The sequence below is a fragment of the Lutra lutra genome, chromosome 1 (genome assembly GCF_902655055.1).
Source record: "Lutra lutra chromosome 1, mLutLut1.2, whole genome shotgun sequence".
Classification (NCBI taxonomy): Eukaryota; Metazoa; Chordata; class Mammalia; order Carnivora; family Mustelidae; genus Lutra; species Lutra lutra.
The window spans coordinates 181,565,512-181,592,497 of NC_062278.1; the positions used below are offsets into that span (position 1 = coordinate 181,565,512).

The window sequence follows — 26,986 nt, forward strand, 5'->3', positions numbered from 1 at the left end:
GGTGAGAAGTGGTCAGTAGTACATTTTATAGCGTATTCTAAGTTTGGACTGATTCCCTTTTTTGGCTCCATTTTAAGACAGATCGCCCATGAAGTGACAAAAGAACACGAGGCCTACTTACGTCCTCCCCATAGCAGCTGGAAAAAGAGGACGTCCTTCCTGTTAGTGCCATCAAAAGTTCCGAATGCTGTCAGAAATAAAAACGTGGCTTATAGTGTGAGCAGTCTATAACCCAAGAAAAATGTAGAAGTTAGATTTTAGATATCACAGATGGGAGTGTCAAAATTAATTCACACCATTTGTTGTTCTTCTTTCTTGTGTTTTTGAAGTATGGTGAGGAGGAAGGAAAATGTATTGGTCAAAATCAAGTTAAATCAGTTGGGTCACATTCGTATTCTTAACTAATCACTGAGGCCGAGATTGGATTGTTCTGAGTGGCCAGGCCAGGTCATGTAAGGAGCGGGCTCTTCAAAGGGAGTGAGTGAGGCAAAGAAGACAGGAATAGCACACCTTGTCTGTAATTCTTGTAGGAATAATTTTAAGGCAATCACTGATCAATTGGAACCAGGCTGTAACTCTGTAAACTGAAGAGTTGCTTTTAATCCCAGTGGATTTTTTTTTTTCTTAAATATATATGCTTAAAACTTATCAATGAGTGAGAAATGGGAATCTATGTCATAAAACACATTTTAAAGACTTAATTTTTAAAAACACAACATTGCAATTTAACTCATTTTTATCTTTGGCAATTATTTCTGAAGCCTAACTAGTTATTTTTGGATAAAGTATTGAATATGCAAATTCAAACATTCATTCTTTCAAGGGCTGCAATTATTCTCATCACTTCAGTAAACATATTAACAAACATTGCATTTGAACACAAATGCATTTGCTTATTAACTTGAAAGCCGCATCTAAAACCGCAAATTGCTTCTGTGATTAAATTCCTAATTTTCCTGTCAAACCCCAAATAAAGTATTGCCTGTTGATTTAACAAGTGTTTAGTGTGGGCTTATTTCCCAAACCTAGCCCCACTTCCCTAAAGATTTCAATAAATTATTTTGTTCTTCTCACTTTGTTTTATGTTGAAGTCTACCATGTGACATTAGTTTTTTCACCAGCATATTATTCGTATTTCCGTTTTCCTGACCAGATTTGGTGGGATAGGGTAGATATCCTGAAGGACATTGCCTTTGTATAATCAACGGTGAGGTAATTTATATCTGGGGATTATTTTGAAAATCACCTGAAGTCACTCAGTTTTGTTAGTTTCATTTTTCAAAGGGGAACAGTCTCTAACCTTGTCATGTTCTAGTGAAAGATGCTGTTTAGGGCTTGATGCCTTGAATTATACCAACGAGATAGATCTATGCTTATATTCATGATTGTTGTTGACGCTAGTGAGGTTTTGCGTAAGACGTGCCATCTTCTGTAATAACTGGTATTGTAATAAATAATAACTAATAAGGTAAATGAAAATAAATATGCATTCATTCCTCATCTTTGAGATGTTTATTGTTAATATGGATGACCACAGTGAGGGATGACTATATGTCATGGTTATTGCTAGGTTATACTCCACTCACGAAACTTCTATAAGCACCTACTGTGTATCCCCTATTATGGCTGATGGTGGGAATTTAGCAGTCATGACTGCTGATGACTGATTCACACAGTCATTGTTCTTGGCAGGTCATGCTCTCAAAAGCATTTTTCAACTCTGAAAGTTTAGGCTTTTCATACTGGTTGAACTTATCATATAAATTCATGTTTGTGCGTGCACACACGCACACGCACACACACACACACACACACGCATAGTTTGTTCTTCGTATTGGAAGGCATTGGTTCTTCTACACTCAGTCACTGACGTTTTAGTGTATTTCCCAGAAGTAACAAGTATAGTTTTCATCATGAGGAAGTAGTAACTGCCAGTTGTAATAGCTTCTGTGTCGGCTACCTTATGCTGTTAACATTCAAAATTCAAAACCTGTTAGCTCAAGGGCATGCATGATGTTTTAAAGAAATTCTATTAAAAAAAATGTTTAGAAGGAGATTGGCCATAGACTTCTACCATTCCATTGAATAGGCTTGCCCCAGTCTCCTTACTCTACCTCCCCAGCCTCTCTCCAGTCAGGAGATACCAGCATCTTGCTGTGTATAGGATGCAGAGAGATTTTAAGAGGTGGATTGATAAGATTCATGTTATCTCAGGAAGGCTAGCAGAGTGTGAAGCCCAGACTTCTCATTCCAGCTCCCAACTCCTATGTATTGGCCCAGAAGCAAATTCACATATAACCTTCACACCAAGATATGCAAAGGGATGAGAGCTCATCGCCTGAAAATCAGTAGATTTGTGAAATATGAATATTAAACCATTTCTCATTTGTGGATTCTAAAAGCAAATCCTAATTTGTATAGAATGAGCATTTGAACACTGAAGGCTGGCAGTGAACTCCTAAGATCATTCAAGAGTGTTACAACATGATGATTATACAAAGGTGCTTAATCTTGTGACATTTACCACTGAACTAAAGCTACAAGGTTAGTCTGTTCCTAGAGCACAATGTAAATGTTATAGGATTGAAATGCTGGTGTATGCAGCCTCAAGAGCCATGGTGCTGTCTTCTTTTGCTCCAGATCACTGCATTAAGCCTTTTGGAATGGAATTTGGGTATGCAAATGTTACTTTCATGAATTTTTACACAATTCTGTCATTTCAAAAAGATTTCATTCTTGAATTTAGAGTTTCTCATGAACTTCACATTTGATTCATAAAAGTGGACATCTGCATTTATTACAGAGAATCGTGACTGTGCAAATCTAAAACATAGTATCTACCTCTAAAAGCTTCCCAAATTCATGGCCTAACTGTGACATTCACCTGTCACACTTGGTTACCACATGTTGTGTTCATGAACTCTGCACAGTTGACTACAATTTACTACAAAGACAGTTTATGTAATTTATAGATTTATTGGACACATACTTTGTAAAAGGAGTATGTTTGTCTGTCTTCAGTTTTCTTGAATGTTTCTTGTACAGAAGATAATCTCAGAAATATTTAGAAATCAGGCCCAAATATGAATATTTTGCTTTGGGAACACAAGCACATTATATTCTCAGGATATGATAATTTTTGGAATTTCAGGCCTAGAGATTCCTTACACATTCAGAGTTTAAATAAATACAGCCCTTTCTAATTCACATACTTTCAACAAGAGGAAAAACAATTAATGTTTAATAAGATATTGAGAAATTTTACATCACCTGGGGATGAGGTCTAGTTAATGATGAATAGTGTTAAGAAGGAGAGAAATAATTATATCACCTTGTTAAGAGAGAATTAGCATTCTTTGGGGTATGTCATGTAAATCTTAGCTCTGAAGAGTTTGTTAAAGCGAAAGTGCTCTTACTTTTGTTAGAGCAGAAACATTTAAAAGAGAATAGATTTTACCTTTTCACCTAATGAAATAATCTAGGGATTCAGTCCGTATGCTGAAGATTGAGCTAAAGGAAGTAAGAAACATTTAAGCATACAAAAATCTTTTCCATTTTAGTTGTTTAGTCAAAGCTTTGGGATGATAGCTTTTAGATCTTAGACACTTACTGAAATAAAGTATTCTCCCACGTACTTTACGATCTCTTAAATCTTTCCAGCTATTAAACAGGTAAGAAAAAGGGCTTCTCCATATTTTTATTTATCTTTACAATTTTCCACATAGCCACTATACCTTTTTTATTCATCAGCTCAACACAAAAGCATAATTTTCAAATGAAGCCATCAGGCATGCTTAGTCAGGCCATAAACATTTTAACTCTAAAGCTAAAATCCTTTTTTCCCATACAAACTCTATTTTATAGGGAACAAAAACACCAAGTACCTTTTGTCATGGAAGTCTTCCTTTCAAAAGTATGTGGAATTATGCACATCTTTAGAGAAGTTTTTCCCATTGCAAGCATGAAGTTGCTCAGAATCTGACAAGCCATTTACAGCTTAAAAATTCAACCCTCCCCCCAACTTGTGATTTATTGTCCTATTGATTCTCTCAAAGTCAAGCCCAGCATGTGTAGGAATATGTCTTCCCCATGTTGTTTGTCTACATGTGTACCTGCCTGAGAATTCATTGCAACATGGGGCTAAACTTATACATTTGTTCACTTCCTATGGTTTCTATCATTACAATTTTATTATGTATTATTCAGATATAGAAAGTGAGATAAACATATAATCTAGTCCAGTATGAATATCCATAAAACCACTCTTCAAGAAAGAAAACCAAAAATCTAAATTTCCTAGTATTTGCCCCCTGAACATACCCCACTTTCCCCATGAGAGCTTTAAAATACCTTGAAGTGGAGGTTTATAATTTTCCCATGTTTTACAACTTCATATAAATGGTATCAGATTATATTTTATTAAGTGTTTCATGATTACTTGAGATTTTCCATACTAAATTCATTACTTTTGACAGCTAATATTTCATTTACCTTTGCATAATTTCATTTGTGATAATGTTAATATTTCATGTCTTTATTTGCTTTTAGAGCATGTAATATGTTTAGGTTAAATATTTTATATATTAATACAACAATTTTTAGATCGCGCATGACATGATGAAAGGACTCTGGACTAGAATTCAGATGAGAACTACTTCTGATCCAACAGTGATTTATTTGGGAACAATTGACATCTTACTCAACTTTTCATTGAAATATTCATCTATAAAATGAGTATTAGATTACCCAACTTCTCAAAGTTACAAAGAACAACTGAGATGATTGTTGTTTTTTTTTTGTTTTGTTTTGATTTGATTTTTTAAAGGTTTTATTTATTTAACAGAGAGAGAGAGATCACAAGTAGGCAGAGAGGCAGGCAGATAGAGAGGGGGGAAGCAAACTCCCTGCTGAGCAGAGGGCCCAATGTGGGGCTCAATCCCAGGACCCTGAGGCCAGCCACCCAGGCGCCCCAGTGATTGTTGTTTTAATACACAAAAATTTATAGAACTGATAGTGGTTTCTTTTTACTATAAACATTAAGTCTTCTAGGAGGTAAATGGCTCTAATTTATATAGTGGGTGTGTTAAGACTATGGGATATTTCTGAGTTTTTATTTTTTTAATTTTAATTATTTTTAAAAGAATTTATTTATTTATTTGACAGAGAGAGACACAGCGAGAGAGGGAACACAAGCAGGGGAATTTAGAGAGGGAGAAGTAGGCTTTCCCGCCAAGCAGGGAGCCTGATGTGGGATTTGATACCAGGACCATGACCCAAGCTGAAGGCAGATGCTTAACAACCAAGCCACCCAGGCATCCCTATTTCTGAGTTTTTAAAGGTGAAGTCTACTCTGACGTGTCAAGTATGCTCACTGTTTAAAAACTGTTTTTTCTGGAGATACCTTGGTGACTCAGTCAGTTAAGTCTCCAGCTTTGGTTTCAGTCATGATCTCAGGGTCATGAGATCGAGCCCCATATCAGGTTCCACACTCAGCAGGGAGTCCGCTTGAGATTGTCTCTCTCCCTCTCGCTCTGCCCCTCCTCCTACTCTTTCTCTCCCCTTCTCTCTCAAATAAATAAATCTTTTTTAAAAGAACCCTAGATTTTCTGTTTAAAAACTCTTCAAAAACCAGCATCTTTTCTTTTTCCTTTTTTCTTCAGGCTTCCCATTGATAAATATGGCTCTGGGGTTAATGCCTTTACTGTGTGAGACCCCCTAGGTGGCATTTAGGGTTTTTTATGGTGGTGTACCATTTAGTAAATAGCATTGTGATGGCTGAGAAGAGTGGAGAGTGCCTCAGGGATGGGTATTTACCCAGACAAATTGAAATGGATAGTTGAGCACTTATCCAATTAATTTATTAAATGTGCTCAGTCAGTCTGAATAAATCAAAGAAGTGTGCTCTTTCCCCCCTTCATCGGCAGCATGAGATTGGCCTGAAGTACATGAGGTAATTACCTCCACTTTCTACTTCATCTCTGCCTATACAGACCTAGCCTCATTTTTCCCTAGTGAACAAATTATTCTCCCCCTTCAGAAAATCGTGAAAAATCCTTAAATTTTAGTTGTTATTCTGATTTGCTTTCACCATGTTTGAATCTTTTGTTTCTGATACATGGGCCATGTTTGAGCTTCAGACATGTCACAATGGAATAATTTATTTATTGCCTTTTATTTGTAAGGGAGGTGATGTTTAAAGTGGACTTTATAATGTAGAGGTTTTTTTTTTAATTTAAATATACTAAGAGGGGAAAAAACCTTGACATTTGTTTTACAGATGGCAGCTGAATGGAAGTGATATTAATCTGAGTATGGAATACCGTTATAAGTTGAACGGAGGAAATCTTGTGGTTATTAACCCCAACAGAAATTGGGATACAGGAAGTTACCAGTGTTTCGCAACAAATTCGCTTGGAACGATTGTCAGCAGAGAAGCTAAACTCCAGTTTGCCTGTAAGTTTATGTTCACCGTGTCCAGCAAGTCAACATTTAAAAAGGCTAACTGAGTTTGTGTGGTCATTTTGGATTTTAGAAACAGTACGTGTATTTTATTAATTGAATAAATTGGCTGAGGAACAGTTCAATATGATCTTTTGGATCTCTGTGTACTTACTGTATGAATCAGAGCTTAAAATGTGTGTGGGTATATTTTCTATTTTACTATTTTTGGAAGGATTCTGTTTAGGACGGGAAGAAGAATCCAGGTAAGAATATGTTCACGGAGTAGCTACCCTGTATCCCATATTGAATTTGAACTAAAAAGAAATTGAAAGAATTGTCAGACATGGTCCTTGCTCTCTGAGAATTTTGAAATTAGAGAATTATATCTGACAAATCTGAAGATACTTAAGGCACAAAGACCATGAAAAAGAAAAGAATGTGACATCTTGTTGACTTCCCATGCAGTTTGGCCCAGCTCACGGTGACCTTAGGGGTAAGCCTCACTTCGACCTGGCTCTGGAAGACACCTTCGTACCAGTGTTAATTGGACCTGGGTGAACTCATGGCCCAACCTGAGAAAATCACCTTCTTTGCCCAGGGAATTTAGAATAGGGACCAGAGACCTCATTTAGCTTTTTATCTTCCTGAAATATTTTTTGACTACTTTCTACTTTTTGTTTCTTCTTACTAGACTCTCTTCCTTTGTTTTAACTATGTATTTTTAAAGTAATGCATTATCAGGATTATCTCGGTTATGAGGTTTCTCTTAGTTCTTTATACCTCGGTAACTCTGAAATTGGAATGCATGTGTTCTTATAATGGGGTAGTAGTCTCCCTCCACAGCCACAAGCCATTAATAAATTGATGATGTGTTGTTTAATGCATGGCTTATTCTGTAACTTTCTGTGTTGTAATGACAAAGGTTGGCTTTATTCTTGATGTTCTATTCTGCATGCTCTGTTTTTCTTATTTATTTGCTCTTCCCATTGTTTTCACTTTGTTTTCCTCTGTGAACAGTGTTTCTGGTTCTCTGATTTAGAACTGTGTCTTTCCCGGGTATTTTGAGGGCCAGATGTTAGATTTATATTATGCAAATTTCAGTTGGCCTGTAAGTTTACCAAGGTGTTTTGTATATACATCTCTAGTAGCCATAATTTTAAATCTAAATTATTTTTTCAGAGTCCCTGCATTTTAAACAAGTTCAGTTCCTTTTTTTCCCTTACCATATACTTTGCTGTCTTAATGATTTCTATGGTCTTTGATTTAGATTCTTATTATGCCATTTTCATACATAGGCCATTTTGATACACACACACACACACAAGGCATACATATGTATTAGGTATTATGTATATATACAGGTGTGTATGTATATAGTAAGTGTATATATACTGTTTTTCTCATGAATAATTTTATATGTGCATATTATTTTTAACCAGAATTTTGCCAGAATCAATGAGATAGCAATGTTTTACCTAGTTGCAATGCCAGCCACAAGACCTCTTCCCATTCTTGCATCCTAATTTTTTTTAATTTCTCAATTTTTAATTATTTAACAATTAATAAGTTACATTTAAAAATATAACTATGGGGTTGTCTGGATGGCTCAGTGGGTTAAAGCCTCTGCCTTCGGCCTCGGTCATGGTCCCAGTGTCCTGGGTTCGAACCCCGCATCGGGCTCTCTGCTTAGTGGGGAGTCTGCTTCCCTTCCTCTCTCTCTGCCTGCCCCTCTGCCTACTTGTGATCTCTGTCTGTCAAATAAATAAATAAAAATCCTTAAAAAAATAAATAAAAATAAAAATATAACTATGTTTCATCCTCTTGCATTTTAAGGAATGTCATTATATTGACTTAAGTATGAAGATACCTTTTGGATGATACAAAGGTTGCATCCCAAACTGCTGAAGAATTCCAATGTGATGTTCTATTGCCTTCTGGAATTAGTGTTGCTGAACACAAGTCTGGGGTCAGAATCACTTCTATTTCTTAGGAGCTCACCACCAACTCCTTTTTTGTTTGCTTTTTGTATCACATGTTGGTTGCATCCGAGATCATTTTTTTCTTCATTCCTTTAGTTAAAAACATGCATTTTTCCAACATATAGCTAGGTTTAACTCTCTTTTGATTTACTTCACATAGAATGTGAAAAATTAGTTTATCATATTTGAATATTATTTTGTACATAGTTCTGGAAATATTCCTTCTTTTATAACTTTTAGATTTATTTATATTTAAAAAAAACACTGATACCCTGTATCTTGGCTTTTTTGTCTTATTTCTTGAAATACTCTTTATCTCATGCTGTTCCTTCCAATGAATTTCTGTTCCTGATTCACAGAGGCCACATCTGTTTGTTTGTTTTCTTTTGAAGGTATAGTCAGTTTTCTGAAATGCTCTTTTCGATCCACAGGCAGTCTTTTTTTCTACTATCATTTTTTTTTTTCATTTTTATGCTTAATATTTTCAGTGCACCTAAGGCAAATTTTATCCAAAGCTCACCTTTATCAACAGGTGATGTGAGGGGATTACCCTGGTCCTGCTTGCTTCTCTGCATGAAGAGGTCAGATTGTCTTCTCAGATCTCTAGGAGAATGTACAATTCGCAGTCTGATTCCCTATTTTAGGAGTCTTTCACCAAATACTTTATTCCTTTTATACAGTGATATTTTGCTATTATAGATTCTTGATACTTTATAATATCTGAAGAAGTATAATTAACTTAAAGAATATTTCCCCCCCTCAGTCTATTCTTCATAGTAGAGTATGGCTTATTTGGAAATACTTCTAAAATTATACCGTGCCCCTTCTAGTCTTTTCCTACTTCCTAGCCAGTACTTTACAGACAAAGTAGGATATAGTTGTTAAGTCTGGAATTTTATTTTCCCTACTTACAAGCTAATAAGCTGGCCTGCTTCTGTTTCACGGATGCTATCAGAAGACACTATATTCCTGGGTCAATAACAAAGAGTTTTATTACTCACTGGTGAAGGAGGGAGCACACATCAGTTGCCCTTGCCCTCAAGTCCAACAGAGGTGGTAAGATATGGCTGGGATAGATACCATATGCATAGCTGAGGAACACGGGGCTGAGATCTTACCTCTTTTATAGCAAGCAGTGAGCAAGCTGCTCTTCATCTTAGCTAAAGGAAGATACTACCTTATCCCTCTCTGCAGACATTACCTTGTCCTTTAGCTCTCTGCAGGCATATCCCTTAGAAATGGGTCTGCCTAAGAGTGACTGGACCTTTCAGTCTTTGCACACCCACTAAAAGCTTCAAAAAAAGTCCTCCATTGTTTGTTTGGTGCTATTCTTTAGGTTTCCCTACAGTCTTTTTTCATCTGCCTCACAAGCTTTACTTGTTCTGATGCTTGGGCATGAGATTGCTTAGCTGTCTTGGTGGACAGTGAGATTCTTTCGTTAGCTTTGCTTTTGCAGTTGGCAGGGGTGGGGGAAGTTCATAAGTGTTTTGGGGAAGTTACAAGAACAAATTTTGTGTATCCTAAGCCTACTGCCACATTAGATTGGAAAAGTAAAAAAATGTATTTTTAAATTCATATAGTTGAGATACAGGTAAAGAAGCCAAAGATAGTGGGAAAAGAGGTGGGGGATATTTAATATATCAGAGATTTCAAATAACCAGTTATAAGAGGGGACTGCTTTAACTTGGCAGCCTTGAAGGGATGTGATATATTAACCAAAAAAGGAATTAGGATCGAGACTCTTGTATTGGTAAGATGCTCATGACTTCAGGGGAATTCTGACTGTCTTTGCTGCAGGCAAATGGATGGTAACATGTTGACACTGAAAAATGTCCTGCTTGTTTACTATATGTCCCCCTCTTGATTGCCTTTGCATGCTTAGTAATTTTTTTTGTTTCTCTTTTTTATGGAGAAAATATTTAAATTGTGCTTCATGGGTAAATGAGTAATTGAAAGTATAGTCAATGTGCCACTTAAAAAGCTGGTGAAAATGGAAGGAAATTTTATCTTAATTTTCAAGTTGCTTGAAAATAGTGTTTTTAATAAAATCAAAGTGAAAAGGCCATTTATAATTTAAGAAGTCTGCTTTTTGTAGTCATTCTCAACCTCTTCTAGTAGATTATTTGTGGAACAGTTAGGAAATCTATCGAAGGGAGAAATATGTAAAGTGATGTAGTGTTTGAGTTACAGGCTTTCTCAATTATTTGCTATTATGCTACATTGTATAATTTTTGATACTTGCTTAATATATTTGAAGATGTTTTTCCAAATTCTTAATTCCAATCACAGCAGATTAGGATAGTACCTCCAAATTCCCAAATATCTTTGCTTTATTAATAATTAGTTTTATTTGTCTTATTCCTGAATTTCTTTTAATTATTAAAATGTTTTTATTTTGGCCATTTTGTGGTACAGTATATATATATTTTTTTTTGGGTACAGTATATTTTTAATAATGAACTATATTACATGGACAAGTGGCATGGAGAAATTGCAAAGAATGTCTGTGTAGCCACCACCTAAGATTTAAAGCATTTTTTTTTTAAGATTTTATTCACTTATTTGAGAGAGAGAGAGAGAGCGAGAGCACAAGAGGGGAGAGTGTCAGAGGGAGAAGCAGACTCCCTACTGAGCAGGGAGCCGGATGCAGGGCTTGATCCTGGGACTCTGGGATCATGACCTGAGCCAAAGACAATTGCTTAACCAACTGAGCCACCTAGGTGCCCTAGATTTAAACCATTTGAAGTCCAGTTAAATCTACCTGCTAACTCATCCTCTTGACATTTTCTTCACTTGTTTCCCCTCCCAATAGGTATTCACTATTCTGAATTAAATATGATTTTTTTTATTCCTTGAATATACATGTGTTTTTCTAAATAGATGTTAAATTATTTCACCTTTTTAATATTTTGAGCTTCTACACAATGGCATCATACAGTATGCATGCATCTACATTTTTGTCCCCTCAACATTATGGTTGTATCTGTTGGTCTACATCCTTGCTAATGCTGGTTATTGTTCATTTTTTTAATTTGTGCAAATCTAATGAATATAAAATTGTATTTCATTGTGGTTTAATTTGCATTTCTATGATTACAATGATGTTAAGTTCCTTTTCTGTGTTTGTGACCATTTATGTTTCGGTGATCTGGATTTTCTTTCTTTCTTTCTGGCAGGAATTTTTTGTACACTTTCAATTAATCATCTTTTTAGTGGCTAGATTTGTTTTTCTTTTTTTCTGTTGATGCTGTCAAATGATGAACAAATGTTCTTAATTTTGAATTAAAGTATCAATCTTTTTCTTTATAGCTTATGTTCTCTTATGAGCTGTTTGAAAATTTTTCTCTTTTATCCCAAAGTGCTAAAGACATTCTCCTTAAATCTATTTATAAAAGTTTAATGTTTTGCTCTTTATATTTAAGTCTTTAATTATCTGGAATTGATTTTGTATATCCTGTGAGAAAGAAGTACTCATTTATATTATTCTAATATGAGAAGTCACCTTAGCAGCCCAATTGATTGAAGAGTCTGTTCTTAACCACCCAGAATGCAATGTACGATCCTTGTCTTTGATTTCTTTTGATGTTTTTGGAGAATTAGCTGCAAATAATGAGAGTCTTTGTTTCCTTATCAGCCCTTGCATCTTTTTGGTCTTTTTAAATGACTGCATTTTCTCTATCCTAAGACAGTGTTAAATACATTGATGGTAGATATTCCTATTTTATTTCTGATTTTAAAGAAAATGAATTAAGAGTAAGTTTTCACCATTTCATATGATGTGTCCTTTAGATTTTGTAAGTGCTGTTTATCAAGTTAAGGCAGATCTTCTCCAGGTTAGGTTTTATCATGAATGTTTTATTTTTTTAAGTGCTTTTTCTACTTTTACTGGAAAATTCATGCTGTTTTTTCTTCTTTAAATTGTTAATGTAGTAAACAGTTTTTAATATTAACTAATCTTTTATTCTTGGGTTAGTTTCCTCTTGGCTTTTATGTAAGTTTTTTAAATAAATGGGTGGTATGTGTTTGCCAATATTTTTTTTTTGCATTTTTGCATATATATTCATATAGGAGATTTTCTTTCTATATTCTCTTATACTGTCCTTTCTTTGGCTTTAGTATCAAAATTATTTCACCTCTAAAAATGACCTGGAGAAAAATTTGAGAAATATTAGAATTATCTGTTGCTTGATGAAGAAGTAGAACTTACAAATAAAACCATCTAGGCTTGGAGTTTTCACTGAAGAAATATTTTAACTATTGAATGAGTCTTTTGAATAGTTACAGGAGTAGTCATATCATCTTTTTCTTTATGCAAAGTTGTGGTTTTTCTAGGAATTTCATCCTTTTTTTATGTTTTCTAATGTATTGGCAAGAAGTGGTATCAAAACATTTCCCTTTATTATCATTCTTATCTCTGCTTTATCTATATATACTTCCCTGTTTCATTCTTTTTAAGTGTTATTTCAGTACTCTTTTTAATCAAACTTGTCAGAATTTGGCATTATTTTTCACTTTTCAATCTTTGTATTTCATTTGCTTTTTCCCCACTTCTTAGATTTTTCTTTTTTTAATCACTTAAGTTATATGGTTACTTTCCTACCATTCTAATGTTCTACTACAAATATATATGGCTTTAAATTGTCCTGAAATCATTGTTTTAGCTGTCACCAGGGCTTTGATATTTAGCTCATTTATTGTGGTTAGGATTTACAAATGATATAATTTCATTTTGATTTTCCTCTTGGATCCATGAGTTATCAGATATATTTTTGAATTTCCAAACATAATGGAGTTTTCCCAGTCATATTTTGTTACTGATTTCCATTTTTTTAAAGATTTTGTTTATTTGAGACAGAGCACGTGCGCACCAGAGTGGCATAAGTGGGGGTGAGGGAGGGATGTGCAGAGGGAGAAACAGGCTCCCCAGTGAGCTGGGAGCCCAACATGTGATTGGATTCCAGGACTCTGGGATCATGACCTGAGCCTAAGGCAGAGGCTTAACCAACTGAGCCACCCAGACATTCCTTGTTACTGATTTCTAACCTTGTTGACCCATGGATCAGAGCAGCGTTCTCTCTGTTAATTGGGTTAAACTTGTTGTGTTGCTGAAACTGTGTATCTCATTACTGATGCTTTATCTAATCAGTCAGTTTCATACAATTACAATTTCTGTTTATCCTAGTATTTTTGTATTTTTTTAAAGATTTTATTTATTTGACAGACAGAAATCACAAGTAGGCAGAAAAGCAGGCAGAAAGAGGGGAAGGGAAGCAGGCTCCCTGCTGAGTAGAGCTCAGATGATGCGGGGCTTGATTCCAGGACCCTGGGATCATGACCTAAGCTGAAGGCAGAGGCTTTAACCCACTGAGCCACCCAGGCGCCCCAGTATTTTTGTATTTTTGCCTTATGTATTTAGTGAATTATTGATGTGTAAAAATTTATAATAGGAATATTTTTGGTCAACATGAGGTGACCAACTATCCCTAATAAATTGTTTGCCTTAGAATTTAGGTGTTAATATATTGATATTGCTCTATTAATATATTCTGATTTTTTTTGTTTTCTTCTCTTTGTTTGGACTGATTACAAATTTCTTCCCCCCTCAGTAACATTGAAAGTTAGACACCTTATTTATTTTCTTCTAGTAATTGCCCTAGAGATTTCAGTATGCATGCTTAACAAAGTCTATAGTTAAGCAATATTTCCAACAATAGAGGACTTTGTAGTATTTAAAACTATATAGCTTTCTCCAGAATACTGTTCTTTTGTTATTAACTCTTTTTGTTGAAATTTTTAATTCCCTGAATTAGACATTACTGATCCTATTCCTTTTATTTTCTAGTTTTTCTTTTATATCAGAAATAAATAATGTAGCATGTGCAAACTTCTACACAGTTTTTTGTTTGCTTTTTTATATTTGTTTTTGCTTGTTTGTTTAAGGAAAACTTCGGGTTTCTGTCCATATCCTGTTTATTTCTCCTTTCCTAAAGAAAATGACTTTCAACTCTTTGGCTCTTGTGATATTTATCTCATTTTTAAATAAGTAACTTGCTTATATTGCTACTTCTTGATTTTTTTTTTTTTTTAGTTTAAACATCACTTGACCATCAAATCTGATAACTGATGCTCTAACAAGAGTCTCATGCCACCACCTTGCCACCACCGTGATGTGAGGTGGTCTTTTTATGAGGTTTATGAAACACAACATTTAAAAAGTCTTACAAAAGCACAAAATTAAAAATAGGGAAATCCACACTTTATTCTACTTACTGTACTCTGACTAGATTGAGTTTAGATGAGCATAGGCCAGTCAGTTTTAGAGCCACCCCTCTTCCAGATCTCCACAACAAATAAACATTTCACTGCCATTGTTTGAAACTGGAGGGCTGAGAAGGAGCTAATCACCAATTGATTAATATTTGAATATGCATTAACTTAGGGCATGTTTTCAGAGGATTTTATGGGATCAAAATTTAAAATAGGTCAGTATTCGGGAAGGAGTCAAGATGGCGGAGAAGTAGCAGGCTGAGACTACTTCAGGTAGTGGGAGATCAGCTAGATAGCTTATCTAAAGATTACAAACACCTACAAATCCAAAGGGAGATCGAAGAGAAGAAGAACAGCAACTCTAGAAACAGAAAATCAGCCACTTTCTGCAAGGTAGGACTGGCGGAGAAGTGAATCCAAAGCGACGGGAAGATAGACCTCCGGGGGAGGGGCTGGCTCCCGGCGAGCGGCGGAGCAATGGAGCACAAAATCAGGACTTTTAAAAGTCTGTTCCGCTGAGGGACATCGCTCCAGAGGCTTAACTGGGGTGAAGCCCCGGCGGGGTCAGCACGGCCTCAGGTCCCGCAGGGTCACAGAAGGATCGGGGGTGTCTGAGTGTCACAGAGCTCACAAGTATTAGAACGGGGAAGCCGGCTACAGAGACAGAGCCGAGGAGTGATTCTCAGCTTGGGGTTACCTTGAACCAGTCGCAGGCTCGGTCAGCTCGGAGCGCGGCCGGAGGCCAGGGTGGCGGGAGTCATTGGGCGCTGTTCTTTGGGTGCGCACTGAGGAGGGGGGCCCCCGGGCTCTCGGCTCCTCCGGGCCGGAGACCGGGAGGCCGCCATCTTCATTCCCGCCCTCCGGAACTCTACGGAAAGCGCTCAGGGAACAAAAGTTCCGAAAGCAAACCCAAGCGGATTACTCAGTCCGACCCAGGTAAGGGCAGTGCAACTCCGCCTGGGGCAAAGACGCTTGAGAATCACTACAACAGGCCCCTCCCCCAGAATATTAGCAAGAAACCCAGCCAGGACCAAGTTCACCTACCAAGGAGTGTAGTTTCAATACCAAGGAGAGCGGCGGAATTCCAGAGGAGGAGAAAGCAAAGCACGGAACTCATGGCTTTCTCCCCATGATTCTTTAGCCATGCAGTTAAATTAATTTTTTTTTCTTTTCTTTCTCAATTTTTTTTTCTTCTTCTGCTAAATTTTTTTAACTTTTACCCTTTTCTTTTTTAACATTTTTAACTAGTTTATCTAATATATATATATTTTTTTCCTTTTTATGCTTTTTCTTTATTGGATTTCTTTTTTTAATTTTTTTTTCTTTCTTTCTGAACCTCTTTTTATCCCTTTTCTCCCCCCCCACGATTTGGGATCTCTTCTGATTTGGCTAAAGCATATTTTCTTGGGGTTGTTGCCACCCTTTTACTATTTTACTTGCTCCTTCATATACTCTTATCTGGACAAAATGACAAGGCGGAAAAATTCACCACAATAAAAAGAACAAGAGGCAGTACCAAAGGCTAGGGACCTAATCAATACAGACATTGGTAATATGTCAGATCCAGAGTTCAGAATGACGATTCTCAAGGTTCTAGCCGGGCTCGAAAAAGGCATGGAAGATATTAGAGAAACCCTCTCGGGAGATATAAAAGCCCTTTCTGGAGAAATAAAAGAACTAAAATCTAACCAAGTTGAAATCAAAAAAGCTATTAATGAGCTTAAACAAAATGGAGGCTCTGACGGCTAGGATAAATGAGGCAGAAGAAAGAATTAGCAATATAGAAGACCAAATGACAGAGAATAAAGAAGCTGAGCAAAAGAGGGACAAACAGCTACTGGATCACGAGGGGAGAATTCGAGAGATAAGTGACACCATAAGACGAACCAACATTAGAATAATTGGGATTCCAGAAGAAGAGGAAATAGAGAGGGGAGCAGAAGGTATATTGGAGAGAATTATTGGAGAGAATTTCCCCAATATGGCAAAGGGAACAAGCATCAAAATCCAGGAGGTTCAGAGAAGCCCCCTCAAGATCAATAAGAATAGGTCCACACCCCGTCACCTAATAGTAAAATTGACAAGTCTTAGTGACAAAGAGAAGATCCTGAAAGCAGCCCGGGAAAAGAAGTCTGTAACGTACAATGGTAAAAATATTAGATTGGCAGCAGATTTATCCACAGAGACCTGGCAGGCCAGAAAGAGCTGGCATGATATATTCAGAGTACTAAACGAGAAAAACATGCAGCCAAGAATACTATATCCAGCTAGGCTATCATCGAAAATGGAGAGATTAAAAGCTTCCAGGACAAACAAAAACTGAAAGAATTTGCAAATACCAAACCAGCTCTACAGGAAATATTTAAAGGGGTCCTCTAAGCAAAGAGAGACCCTAAAAGTAGTAGATCAGAAAGAAACAGAGACAATATACAATAACAGTCACCTTACAGGCAATACAATGGCACTAAATTCATATCTCTCAATAGTTACCCTGAATGTTAATGGGCTAAATGCCGCAATCAAAAGACACAGGGCACCAGAATGGATAAAAAAACAAAACCCATCTATATGTTGCCTACAAGAAACTCATCTTAAACCTGAAGACACCTCCAGATTTAAAATGAGGGGGTGGAAAAGAATTTACCATGCTAATGGACATCAGAAGAAAGCAGGAGTGGCAATCCTTATATCAGATCAATTAGATTTTAAGCCAAAGACTACAATAAGAGATGAGGAAGGACACTATATCATACTCAAAGGAACTATCCAACAAGAAGATCTAACAATTTTAAATATCTATGCCCCTAACGTGGGAGCAGCCAACTATATAAACCAATTAATAACAAAATCAAAGAAACATATCGACAATAATACAATAATAGTAGGGGACTTTAACACTCCCCTCACTGAAATGGACAGATCATCCAAGCAAAAGATCAACAAGGAAATCAAGGCCTTAAATGACACCCTGGACCAGATGGACATCACAGATATATTCAGAACACTTCATCCCAAAGCAACAGAATACACATTCTTCTCTAGTGCACATGGAACATTCTCCAGAATAGATCACATTCTTGGTCCTAAATCAAGTCTCAACCGGTATCAAAAGATTGGGATCATTCCCTGCATATTTTCAGACCACAATGCTCTAAAGCTAGAACTCAATCACAAGAGGAAATTTGGAAAGAACCCAAATACATGGAGACTACACAGCATCCTTCTAAAGAATGAATGGGTCAACCAGGAAATTAAAGAAGAATTGAAAAAATTTATGGAAACAAATGATAATGAAAACACAACGGTTCAGAATCTGTGGGACACAACAAAGGCAGTCCTGAGAGGAAAATATATAGCGGTACAAGCCTTTCTCAAGAAACAAGAAAGGTCTCAGGTACACAACCTAACCCTACACCTAAAGGAGCTGGAGAAAGAACAGGAAAGAAACCCTAAACCCAGCAGAAGAGAAATCATAAAGATCAGAGCAGAAATCAATGAAATAGAAACCAAAAAGCAATAGAACAAATCAACGAAACGAGGAGCTGGTTCTTTGAAAGAATTAATAAGATTGATAAACCCCTGGCCAGACTTATCAAAAAGAAAAGAGAGAGGACCCAAATAAATAAAATCATGAATGAAAGAGGAGAGATCACAACGAACACCAAAGAAATACAGACAATTATAAGAACATACTATGAGCAACTCTATGCCAACAAATTTGACAATCTGGAAGAAATGGATGCATTCCTAGAGACATATAAACTACCACAACTGAACCAGGAAGAAATAGAAAGCCTCAACAGACCCATAAGCAGTAAGGAGATTGAAACAGTCATCAAAAATCCCCAAACAAAAGCCCAGGGCCAGATGGCTTCCCCGGGGAATTCTACCAAACATTTAAAGAAGAACTAATTCCTATTCTCCTGAAACTGTTCCAAAAAATAGAAATAGAAGGAAAACTTCCAAACTCATTTTATGAGGCCAGCATCACCTTGATCCCAAAACCAGACAAGGATCCCATCAAAAAAGAGAACTACAGACCAATATCCTTGATGAACACAGATGCAAAAATTCTCGCCAAAATACTAGCCAATAGGATTCAACGGTACATTAAAAGGATTATTCACCACGACCAAGTGGGATTTATTCCAGGGTTGCAAGGTTGGTTCAACATCCGCAAATCAATCAATGTGATACAACACATTAATAAAAGAAAGAACAAGAACCATATGATACTCTCCATAGATGCTGAAAAAGCATTTGACAAAGTACAGCATCCCTTCCTGATCAAAACTCTTCAAAGTGCAGGGATAGAGGGCACATACCTCAATATTATCAAAGCCATCTATGAAAAACCCACCGCAAATATCATTCTCAATGGAGAAAAACTGAAAGCTTTTCCGCTAAGGTCAGGGACATGGCAGGGATGTCCGTTATCACCACTGCTATTCAACATCGTACTAGAAGTCCTAGCCTCAGCAGTCAGACAACAAAGGGAAATTAAAGGCATCCAAATCGGCAAAGAAGAAGTCAAACTATCACTCTTCGCAGATGATATGATACTATATGTGGAAAACCCAAAAGACTCCACTCCAAAACTGCTAGAACTTGTACAGGAATTCAGTAAAGTGTCAGGATATAAAATCAATGCACAGAAATCAGTTGCATTTCTCTACACCAACAACAAGACAGAAGAAAGAGAAATTAAGGAGTCCATCCCATTTACAATTGCACCCAAAACTATAAGATACCTAGGAATAAACCTAACCAAAGAGACTAAGAATCTATACTCAGAAAACTATAAAGTACTCATGAAAGAAATTGAGGAAGACACAAAGAAATGGAAAAATGTTCCATGCTCCTGGATTGGAAGAATAGATATTGTGAAAATGTCTATGCTACCTAAAGCAATCTACACATTTAATGCAATTCCTATCAAAGTACCATCCATTTTTTTCAAAGAAATGGAACAAATAATCCTAAAATGTATATGGAACCAGAAGAGACCTCGAATAGCCAAAGGAATATTGAAAAAGAAAGCCAAAGTTGGTGGCATCACAATTCCGGACTGCAAGCTCTATTACAAAGCTGTCATCATCAAGACAGCATGGTACTGGCACAAAAACAGACACATAGATCAATGGAACAGAATAGAGAGCCCAGAAATGGACCCTCAACTCTATGGTCAACTCATCTTCGACAAAGCAGGAAAGAATGTCCACTGGAAAAAAGACAGCCTCTTCAATAAATGGTGTTGGGAAAATTGGACAGCCACATGCAGAAAAATGAAAGTGGATCATTTCCTTACACCACACACGAAAATAGACTCAAAATGGATGAAGGATCTCAATGTGAGAAAGGAATCCATCAAAATCCTCGAGGAGAACACAGGCAGCAACCTCTTCGACGTCAGCCGCAGCAACATCTTCCTAGGAACATCACCAAAGGCAAGGGAAGCAAGGGCAAAAATGAACTTTTGGGATTTTATCAAGATCAAAAGCTTTTGCACAGCAAAGGAAACAGTAAACAAAACCAAAAGACAACTGACAGAATGGGAGAAGATATTTGCAAATGACATATCAGATCAAGGGCTAGTGTCCAAAATCTATAAAGAACTTAGCAAACTCAACACCCAAAGAACAAATAATCCAATCAAGAAATGGGCAGAGGACATGAACAGACATTTCTGCAAAGAAGACATCCAGATGGCCAACAGACACATGAAAAAGTGCTCCATATCACTCGGCATCAGGGAAATACAAATCAAAACCACCATGAGATATCACCTCACAGCAGTCAGAATGGCTAAAATTAACAAGTCAGGAAATGACAGATGCTGGCGAGGATGCGGAGAAAGGGGAACCCTCCTACACTGTTGGTGGGAATGCAAGCTGGTGCAACCACTCTGGAAAACAGCATGGAGGTTCCTCAAAATGTTGAAAATAGAACTACCCTATGACCCAGCAATTGCACTGCTGGGTACTTACTCTAAAGATACAAATGTAGTGATCCGAAGGGGCACGTGCACCCGAATGTTTATAGCAGCAATGTCTACAATAGCCAAACTATGGAAAGAACCCTGATGTCCATCAACAGACGAATGGATAAAGAAGATGTGGTATATATACACAATGGAATACTATGCAGCCATCAAAAGAAATGAAATCTTGCCATTTGCGACGACGTGGATGGAACTAGAGGGTATCATGCTTAGCGAAATAAGTCAATCGGAGAAAGACAACTATCATATGATCTCCCTGATATGAGGGAGAGGAGATGCAACATGGGGGGTTGAGGGGGTAGGAGAAGAGTAAATGAAACAAGATGGGATTGGGAGGGAGACAAACCATAAGTGACTCTTAATCTCACAAAACAAACTGAGGGTTGATGGGGGGAGGGGGTTGGGAGAGGGGGGTGGGGTTATGGATATTGGGGAGGGTATGTGCTTATGGTGAGTGCTGTGAAGTGTGTAAACCTGGTGATTCACAGACCTGTACCCCTGGGGATAAAAATATATGTTTATAAAAAATAAAATTAATTAAAAAAAATAGGTCAGTATTCAGCGTTTCTGTGGTGATGAGTTTGTAAGTGATAATTCAGAGCTGAGTTTTGTAGCAAAGTGTAATGCTAATTATTTTTTCGTTTGTGCATAATTTTTCTTGTCCCACAAATTAGTAACTTTTTAAATTTCTTCATTTTTTGTGGTTTTATACTAGGTCATCCTAAATTTTGGCTAGTTTTCTCAGTGTCTGCTCAGATATCGAGATGTATCAAATATTCTCTTAGTTTTATCTTCTTGAAATCTTTCTGGAGGTCTTTGAACACTTCTACCGAGTTTTTAATACACTGTCTAAGGTTTGCAAATTAAAAGACTTTTTGTACTCTAAATTTCCTCTTTGTATCTTTTTCTAGTTTAATGGCTATCATACCTTTTCATATACACACAAAGTTTGGAGCGATGGCTTTCTTCCTTTATATTTTCTTCCCCTGTATTAAGTGTTTTTCTCAAATAGCTTCATTTCTATTTAATGCTGGTTGGTTTCTCTCTTTCAAATAGGAATTTTTTTTGCATACATCTGGTAATTTTTGGTTGTTTTCACAGACTTAAAGTATAAGGAACTCACACCCTATTTGAAATCTCCATTTTCATGGTGGACCTTGTTATTCTGAGGTTAACAATACAATGGCTCATTGCATTAGGAACCCCTTACTATCAGGGTTTCTAAATCTTCCCCTTTGGGTAAGTCAGGTGCCCCAGAGGGAAGAAGGATCCAGTCTTCCCCCTGGATGGTATTCTGGGAGCCTGGTGGGAGAAGAGGCCTAAGGGATTGCAGTGTCCAGGGTGCATATATTTATTTAATCCCCCTGTTTCCTCACAATGTATGTCAAGATTCTGCCGAGTACTCTAGTCTAGATATCCTGTTTTACCCCTTTAGACAATAAGCCTCTCCTTCCCTGGTGTGGAATGGCACTCTGTGGTTGTAGGGGGGGCAGACAGGTGATCTGGTTATCTCCTGCTTAAAATTCTTATTTTACCACCTCCTCCTCCACTTCATTTCTTTTTCCAGATGAGCCTGCTACCTCCATTCCGAAGCATTCGGAGGATTCTGCCCACAAATTGACTCATTTCTAGACTCTTCTCCACCATGCGCCCAACGTCCTCTTTTTCCATTATGCAAAACTGGTTAAGCATAGCTTCTGTTTTCTGGCTTCTGTGATTGTGTAGCATGTTGCTATTCTGTTTTCCTGTTCGGTGCTTCCAGAACATACCTCTATACCATGTAAGTCCTGGTTTGGGGAGTATCTTAGAGGAAGAGAAAAATGAGATATGTATGTGTTTTCTCTAGAAGCCTTATTGTTATTTCACACAATCAAGTCTTTTTGCAGATGTACTCACATGTTCACTACGTCCTTTGTGTAGCCTCTTTCTTTCTTTCTTTCTCTTTTTTTAAAAATAAAGATCTTATTTATTTACTTAGAGAGAGGGAGAGGGTGCAAGCACAAGAGGGGAGAGGATCAGAGGGAGAAGCAGACTCCTCGCTGAGCAGGAAGCCCGATGCGGGCCTTGATCCCGGGACTCTAGGATCATGACCTGAGCTAAAGGCAGTCGCTTAACCAACTGAGACACCCAGGTGCCCCTGTGCACCCTCTTTCTTGTATCTTGGCTCATTTTTCTTCTTTGAGATCTGTATCTTTTAGAAATCTATTTAGTATGTTTCTCTTGGTGGTCAGAACTCTTTTGTCTTCTCTTTTCCCATCGGCCTGAAAGTGTGTCTATTTGCCCTTTGTTCTTCAAAAAATAATTTCACTGCAAAATGCACTGCTACAGAGACTGGAGCCAGACTGTGGAGGTTCAAATCCCACCTCCACCACTTACCAGCTGTGTGACATTGGACAAATCCTGAGCTCATTTGTGTTTCTGGTTCTTCATCTGTAAAGCAAAGATGAGCTCTGGAATTACTTCATCAGGTGTGAGGTTTCCATGAGCTCCAGTATGTCAAGCACCTGGAGCAGTGCCCAGCAGGAAATGCGTACTATACGGGGATCAGCTGTTGTCATTTTTATACAGTTCTAGGGTATGATTCCTGAATCTTGGGAGGCATGTCTTAATGGCAACTGGAAATTTTTCAGCAGGTATCTTCCAGATTTGTTTATCCCCATGGCAACTCTACTCCTTCTGGTTTCCTTTCAAATATATTTTGAAATTTCTCATTCTCTCCTGCATACCTGTTGAGTTGCCTGTCATGTTTTCTCTCTCCACATCTCTGCAGTGCTCAGAGTTACTTAGTTCTAGCCTACACATCCCCCTCTGCCTAATTTTCTATTAAATTATCCTTTGGGTTTTTAATTCTAGTGATTGTATTTTCCCTGTCTGGACATTCTATCTGGTTCTTTTTTCTGTGTTCCTGTTCTTTATTCAGAGCATCTTGTTTTTCCTGATGGTTTGATAGGCCACCCCATTTTTTCTTTATTACCTTACTTCTTTAAAGTCTTAAGTATTTAGGTATTCTTTTATAATGTTGTATTAGCTCAGGATATTGCCAGTGTTAACCTGTGATTTGTTGGCCTGTTGAGAATATAAGAAATATTCTCTCATCTATTTTTTTGATGTGAATATGGTTTTTAAAAAAAAAAAAAGTTTTTTTTTTTTAATTTTCAGCATAACAGTATTCATTGTTTTTGCACCACACCCAGTGCTCCATGCAATCCGTGCTCTCTCTAATACCCACCACCTGGTTCCCCCAACCTCCCACACCTCGCCCCTTCAAACCCCTCAAATTGTTTTTTTGAGTCCATAGTCTCTCATGGTTCACCTCCCCTTCCAATTTCCCTCAACTCCCTTCTCCTCTCTAACTCCCCTTGTCCTCCATGCTATTTGTTATGCTCCACAAATAAGTGAAACCATATGGTAGTTGACTGTCTCTGCTTGACTTATTTCACTCAGCATAATCACTTATTTATTTATTTGAGAGAGAAAGAGAGCCCCACCAGGTGAGTGGGGGAATTGCAGCAGGAAAGAGAGAAGCAAGCTTCCCTCCAAGCAGGGAGCCCCACACAGGACTCCAGCCCAGGATCTTGGGATCATGACCTGAGCTGGAGGCACCTCCTTGACCCAATGAGTCACCAAGATGTTTCACGATGTGAATATGGTCTTTAGCAGAATTTCTACTTACCCAGGCCAGCATGAGACTCTCCTTAGCCTTGGTTTAAAGAGCTTTTATTGCTTTTGTCAGGAACCTCAGGGATATAACCAAACTGGGAACAATTTTATTTTAATATATTGGTTCTGTGTAACCCAACACAAACAGTCAATTTTCAGTATTTATGGTAGTTCTGTTCTATGAAGTCACTGTTAACACTGAATTAACGTATATTGAACCACAGCTCCTCAGGGAAATACAGGGTTAGGTTCCTGGTCATAACATTATCATCAGCCAGTCAATACATAACCTTGTTTTATGTATGTTTCTGTTTAAAGGAATCTTATGTAATGTACATTGTTGATTTATTAACATTAAGCTCATGGTCAAGAACTCTATTACTCATGCTTGAACAAAGCTTTTCTAACCAGTTTTTTCCATAAGGCAACCACAGTTTCGTTATGCATGAGAACACGAGATAGATTTCAGCACTATGCTTGGGGTCCATTTGAAGCAGGGAGGTCAACAAAAAGCGCACGAATGCAAAAACCATGGCATTAAATATACAGGAAAAAAGGATGCTTGTTTTCAGTAGGAAAGCTGAAACAAGGAGGCAGAACATTGCTTATTCAACCTCAGCTGGGAATGTGCACACCGTGTGACTCAAATTTTTCACCACTTCACGCATGTCTTCACATGATGGCAAAAGTGCCACAAACACTGATTTGGGGTTTACAAATAAATCTTAAGGAGTCGATCAGTTTACAAATATGAAATTGACAGATGATGAGGGCCGAATATATGTTAACCTCATATGAGAAATCCCACATTGTGTTAGGTGTAGGTCCCATGTCCTGAATTCTTCGTTGAAGTGTCTGTGCCCTTCAAACCCCTCACTCCTGCCATGGCCTTACCCACAGAGAGAGAGAAGGACAAGTGAACTATCTAGTCCTTTCCCTGCACCCACCAAGGGTTTATCCCTGAGTGCAGCCCAGCAGGTGTGCAGCTATAAGCAAAAGGGCTTATTTCCAAATGGCCACTTCCTAGGCCCCAAACCTTATTTCCTCTTTCCACCTGGGCAGTTCAACCTTAGCTCCCAGATTGCCAAGCCTAATGCTCTCAAGCCTAATGCTCTTCATTCCAGTGTCCTGGCAAACCTGGCATAAGTTCCAGAATGAATTACTCTGCTTTCAGTTTCCTTTTTTTGCCCTCCTCTGCATTTGATTTAATTTGGGTTGTATTTTCACCAACACTGCTACACAATTGGTAGAACTAGATGTCTCTCCCATTTCTTATGCTTTTTAATATTTCTATTCAATTTGGTTACTTTGGAAGGTAACGTAAATGAGTGAACAAGCTTGGTTATGTAAGCAGCAAGGGGTAGTAAGGTCTAGAATGGACCAGAGATGATGGAATGCTTTTTCGAAAGGGGGTACTAACTGCTCAGTTCCCCAGCTTTTGTCATTTATTTACTCCTGAATTCATACTTCCAACTTTGACCTCTCCTCCAAACTTGTGGCTCAAATAACCACCTGCCAGTTCTACTCTGGATATCAGTAGACATCTCACAGTTACATTTCCAAACCATAATCTTGATTTTCCTGGTAACCTTGCTCCTCCCCAGTGTTCACCATTTTGATAAAAAACACATTTATTTTCTGGTTGCACTGATGTGGCTGTTACCTAGGTGTATTGGTGAGACAAGGTGAGTTTAGGGTTTTCCTTCCCTGCCATTGTGGTGAGCATTGAATAATGTTTAGAATTGTTGAATCGCTATATTGTATGCCTGAAACTAATATGACTGTATGTTAATTATGCTTGGATTAAAAAAAAATAGTAATTCATTTGATGCCCCCCCAAGACATGTTTGTTGCATTGTTCAGGCCCAAAAGCTGAGTCATCCTTGAGCTCTTTTTCCATTTCTCACATTCCGCATCTGTTCGTCAATCCATTCTATTAGTTTTCCTTCAAAGTATACCCAGAAGTTGACCAATCGTCCTTCCCTGCACTGCTACCATTCCAATGTGAGTCTTATCTGCCTCCCACCTTGCATACTGCATTAGCCTTATCACATAGCCTTCTACTTCCTATCTCTTCCTCCTGCCACCCACCCACCCCCACCTCAACCCCTCCCACTGCCCACAATGTTCTTTTTTCCACCCAAGAAGCAGAGTGATTCCACACTTGTCAAATCACTCTCTTCTGCTGAAACCTCCAGAGGGTTTCCATTAGAATAAATCTCACCGATTACGTTGGCTCCCAAAGCCCGATCCTGCTTCCCATATGTAATTCCCTACCACTTCTTATTGTGTCCTTGAATCCAGCCCCACTAACCTTGTCCTTCCCTACTATGTGAAGAACATCCTCACCTCAGGGCTTCTGTCAGATCTGTACAGCTTGCTCACTTGCTCACTTCATCCAGGTCACTGTTTTAATGTGAATTCCTAAAAAGTCAAGGGAGAAGCAAATCCTTTCAGTCCTCTGTATGTTCACCATCTCCTTGATCCTTATATGACATTAAACATCTTTTTATTTTTATCTCCCTTACTATATTGAAAGACTGCGTTTTTCTCTGTTCTATCTAGAGCCTGACAGAGTGCCCGGAATTTACTAGATACTCACCCAGAATTTGTTTAATGAGTGAAAAAACAGATGAGA

General features: G+C 37.7%; 1 protein-coding gene across 1 annotated transcript in view; it reads left to right on the top strand.

Moving 5' to 3' along the window:
* The window catches only part of CNTN3 (contactin 3), a 353,501-nt gene that overhangs the window by 118,937 nt on the left and 207,578 nt on the right, over positions 1-26,986 (top strand). Inside the window, exon 4 of the mRNA XM_047746701.1 lies at positions 6,278-6,453. Coding sequence (XP_047602657.1) covers positions 6,278-6,453 — 176 coding nt within the window. The remainder of the gene's footprint in view (positions 1-6,277; positions 6,454-26,986) is intronic.